The sequence below is a fragment of the Macadamia integrifolia genome, chromosome 10 (assembly GCF_013358625.1).
Source record: "Macadamia integrifolia cultivar HAES 741 chromosome 10, SCU_Mint_v3, whole genome shotgun sequence".
NCBI classification, from domain to species: Eukaryota; Viridiplantae; Streptophyta; class Magnoliopsida; order Proteales; family Proteaceae; genus Macadamia; species Macadamia integrifolia.
The window spans coordinates 28981395-28986526 of NC_056566.1; the positions used below are offsets into that span (position 1 = coordinate 28981395).

Here is a 5132-nt window from a genome sequence, read left to right on the forward strand (position 1 = left end):
GTAGGGATCAAGATTGTCATTTATGCACAACCAGAGTGGTGGCCTTTGATCCAATGGTTGTAACATCAAACAGACATATTGATTGCAGTTCCAAATAGCAATTGTTTAGCAACAGACAATTGACAAGAGCCTATCGAATGGAGAGCTTGGCCGCTTGGGTGTCTTCAAAAAAGAAGAAGAAACCTGACGCTCACATATCCAGGGCTTCAAGGACTCTCTCTCTCTCTCTCTCTCTCTCTCTCTCTCTCTCTCGGGCATAATAAATCTTACAACTTTGTCTCTCATTATTTACATTTGTGCTTCTATTGCGATTGTGAAGAAGAAAACACAAAGAGAAAGATTTTAGTCGATTGATAAGATATTCGAGCTACCAAAATCGGGGATTTTTTTCTGCGATAAGTTCAAGAGAGAGTGAAGAAAAGTTGGATTCCATTTACTAAGGATAACCTGTTATAGATAGTCTCGTGTAAAATAAGGAAAAGCTTTTCAATAGTTCAAATTTTATGGGGTTTAATCTATGGTTATTTACGAAAATGCATTCTGTCAATTTATTTGTATGCATATACTCCTACAATTTAGCATTTTTATTATTATTATTAACAGGAGTTTCAGTTACTTTGCTGTAACCTAGATAACAATCAATTTTTTTTTCTAAAGTTAATACATGATGAATCCACACCACCCCCTTAACACAATCGAAACCATCATGTCGCTCTCCCACTCGCAAAAGCTCACAAAATATAAGATGTTATCACATAGAAATTATCATGAGCATGAGGTATGGGTATTCTATTATCCGTACAATGTTGCTACTCACTACCTGTCGATCTAATATTATGCCGATTTCATATTGATGGAATGTTACAGACCAAGGGTAATATAATAATGGGTAATTTACAATGCCATCCCCTGGAGAATGCCAATATTAGAGGGACACCCCCTCTCTTTCACCAAATTAGACTCGGACCCCCTACCGTCAGTCACTGTTAGGTGAGGATTTGAAATGACTTTTTTACCCTTTTGAGTAAAACACATGACCCTAAATCCTATTCCCATGGTCATTAAAAAAAAAAAAATTCTCAAAGAAGGAGAGAACTCCTTTTCCGAAAGTTGCAAGGATACGGCTCGATCGGCACTGCCTTTCCCGTTTGTCCCTCACCCGTCTCCCGCCACTGCTCATTCTCCAAGGGTTTCTGTTTGTGCCCAGGAAAATACTCTATTAATGCTTGACTAATCCCGCTTGTGTATAGCCATATCATCCATGGGGGAGGGATTGTGAACCGAGGAGACTTTCAGAGAACATAATGAGACTTAATTTGTGGAAAAGGAATGGTTGGGATGTTGTATGGGGAGTGGTTGAAAGTTTTCTTATTATTGGGTTTGGAGGAAACAATTAAGGAATAAGACATGTTGGAGACTTTATAGGTAGAGATTAACATAATGGACAAAATACAGAGATTGAAATGGGTTTAAGAAATAGAGAAGAGATTTAAAATCCAGTCTGGCTATGGTATTCCATGGGAAATGGTGAAATCTAGAAGCTTCTTCGCCACACGAAGACAACATCTTTCAAAGGGTAAAGTTGTTCATCTTTCGTCTTGAGCTGATCGGTGTGTCGTCCGAGGGGAGAAAGAAGCTTCTCTCCCTCCTTCGCAACCCAATCCCATTAACAGGTATCCTTCAAAATAACAACTTCAAGCAAATTGGGTTGCAAACATTTTAAATCGAAGGCGAATGGGAAGGAAGACTGATTTTTCTGGTTCTGTTTGATTTCAGGAACTCGGACCGGTAGCGCTACCATCTACTGCAAGCGAAAATAGAAAGTCATTTTTGCCGAAGGAGGAGGACAAGTATTACACTACTAGAGGATATATTAGGTACATCACCTTTAGAACGGTATTTTAGTATTTATAAAAAAATATATCTGCTGATGTCAGCATTTAAAGTATATTCCGTAACAATAACTGACGACAGGGGGTCTGAGTATAATTTGGTATTATGCAGGGGTTGTCTCTCTAATTGTGGCATTCTCTAGGGGGTGGCACTGTAAATTACCCTATAATAATTAGAAAAACCAAAGGCAGACCAGCCCAATCCAAGCCGATCTGTGCCAATCAATATCATTATATTGGTTTCCTAGATTATTGATACCCTATCTGATACCTACGCGCAAAAATCATGTTCACAAGAACATGAAATAACATTGTCTCACATTTAAAAAGAAAAAATGAATAAAAAAATCCATACACTAATTTTATGAAAGGAACAACGCAATAAGCAGAAAGAAAAAAAAAAAATCTGTGCAAATGGAAAGTATTCACCTGAGGAAAAAAATCGTCTGCAATTCCCCAGGTCATCGCTTGTGGAAAAGGATCGACTCTTCCGGAATCCGGAGAGAGGAAAATTCCTCTCTTCCATGCAATTCTTATCGTTGATCACCAGAGCCGGTTGGCCATAGATCAAAAATCGTAAACGAGGATTAATCGAATTCAGGGTTTCCTTGTGGGAAGATCTGACTCTCGAAAAGAGACTCTGTTTGAGGAATTCAAGTTGCAGGGGCTATGGATTGCTCTTTGTGAAGTGATGAAAGAAGATTCAATTCATGAAGGATGCGATGAAGTGGTCTGATTTCTGGAAATTAATAGCTCTCTTGATGATTATTTGTGTCTGGTATGTACTGTTTGGTTTCATTATTGTGACCAATGCTACTGGAAGTTGTTGCTGGTCATAGTTTATTTCAGGAATCCTTTCTCTCTTAGAAAATTCCTAGCTCCCAACCTTTGTATATCTCTCCTATGGATTATCAATTTTTAGAGTTAAAACGTTTAAAAAAAAGAGTCAGCAGCAGGGAAGAACCTAGGAATGAAACTCTAGAAGGAGCTCCTTTGAAATGAAAATCAGATCTTGAATTATTCGACGAGGGTGAAGATCGAAAGAAAATAAAACCTGAGGTTTCTGGTAATGATCCCCCACTCATTGAGGAGAAATCCGGCAAGGGTGAGTCAGAAGAAGACGATGAAAACGATGAAGGTGACGACTACGACGAAGACGGTGAGCATTTCAACGGAAAATCTATGATTGATGCTTAGGGTAAAGGAATAATGGTTGACGAAGACAAGGGGAGAAAGGTAAAAATTTGAAAGTTGAAAATGGAAGTGAGGATGAATGGCATCATTTCGCCGCCTTCTTGTGTGGGATAGGGGCTGCGGAACCAGGGAGAATTCTTTTCCCCCATAAAAAAATTAAGAACTTTCACCGATGCACATGGACTAACGCAGGATTATATATCATCACAATTTTGAAGAGTCGTATAGTTATCACATTGTTTAGTTAATCTCACAGGCAAAGTATGGTCACTTTTATATTTGATTGGTCGATTATAGATTCATAACCGAGCTAATGTTAATTGAACTAATTGAATTGATAGGGTTTTTATAATGCCTACATATGAGAGAATATCAGATGGGGAAAAAACTTGGTGGACTGGTGGATCCCAATACCTCTTGTTTACATGTCAAATTCCAAACCAATATTAATTTGTCAAGTGTCAAAATCAGAAATTGAAAATTTAAGAATACCAAATAGATCTTACCCCACCACCCCCGGAAAAAAAAAAAAAACACTAAAGAGGTGCATGAGGTTATAGTAGAGATGCATAGACATATATGGGCATACATGGGCATATCCGGTTTCAGCCGGGCTTATTTAGGTTTTCTTATAATTGTGCTTTTGGTAGAATGGAATATTAATTAGACAATACTCAGTCTAGACTCTTGAACAAAAGTCCAAACTCTATCTACTTCCAGGTGATGGAATCCATGAAAAGAAAACGTACTGCAATAGCGTAACAAATGAGTTCTCTAATCTTTGCTTTGACCATATATGATTCTCAAACGATCGAAACCATGGTTATAGCAGAGAACCGCTAAAAAAACCTAAACTAAAAACTAACCAATACCTGGGATTGAAGATAATATGAAAGAGAGAGAGAGAGAGAGAGAGAGAGAGAGAGAGAGAGAGAGAGAGAGAGAGAGAGAGAGAGAGAGAGAGAGAAAGTAACGCACCTGCAAATGGAAAATGCATAGGAATTTTTACTCATTGTGCTATTTCATTAAAAAAAAGAAGGAAAAAAAAAAAATTACAGACCAAGATTTGCGAAATAAAAACTAAAAGGAAATTTCATTCTTCTTCTCTCTGTCAGCGTAAGCTTCCAAAGATCTGATGCATCCCTTGAAGACAGTTCCACGCCAGAGAGTCGGAGAGAACTGATTGGAGGTGAGATCGAGGACTAAGGTTTGGGAGTTGGGTGAAGCAAGAAGGGATTGGACAGAGAGTTCAGTCCAGGTGAACTGGACAACCATGAGAAGCTTGAGTTTTGAGATGGTGGAAGGAATGGTTCCAGTGAGGTTATAGTAGAGATGCATGGACATACATGGGCGTATCCGGTTTTGGCCGGGCTTATTTAGGTTTTCTTATATTTGTGCTTTTGGTGTTTGCTCTCAGCCCGCCCATTACCATCTCTATATGAACATAAATGGCATGATCTCAAATATCACAAGCTTTTCGAATATGTCTATGCACTAACATATAAGTGGCCTGCTCAAAACATGATCCAATAAACAATCTATTTGATCAATTTAATTAATTCAGCCTATTGATTCAATATGATCAATCTACACTTCTACAAAAAAAGAAAAAAAGAAAAAAAGGATCATTTATGCTAAGAAACCATAGAATTGGCGAGTTGTTATATCTAAGGATCAATTCTAAGTTTCTTTAGACCGGCTAATCATATCCAAATCAAAATGGCATAGACCCGGACCTATTTGTCCCTCCTAAGGATTTAGTTATTGGTATTAGTATCTATCGATATCAGTTTGGATCAGATCAGATCGATGCATATCTATCACTTTTGCCCCTTATTTTCTAAAAAAAACATGTTTATTATTTTCCCCCTAAAATGATGCGAATAACTGATCCATAGATCAGTATTGATATTAGTCATATGACATGACTGATATGGCCGATATGATATCAATACTTGAAGCCATGGTCCCTCCTAATTTATAATTTTTCCCTTGATGCTCATCCGTTCAAATCAATAAGTACGTAGTGTAGTGTAAGTAGGAAGT

General features: G+C 37.8%; 1 protein-coding gene across 1 annotated transcript in view; it reads left to right on the top strand.

The window, feature by feature from the left end:
* The window catches only part of LOC122092357 (nucleolin-like), a 4694-nt gene extending 1605 nt beyond the window's left edge, over positions 1 to 3089 (top strand). Inside the window, exon 3 of the mRNA XM_042662670.1 lies at positions 2902 to 3089. Within this exon, the coding sequence (XP_042518604.1) occupies positions 2902 to 3089 (188 nt within the window). The remainder of the gene's footprint in view (positions 1 to 2901) is intronic.
* The last annotated feature ends 2043 nt before the right edge of the window (positions 3090 to 5132 follow it).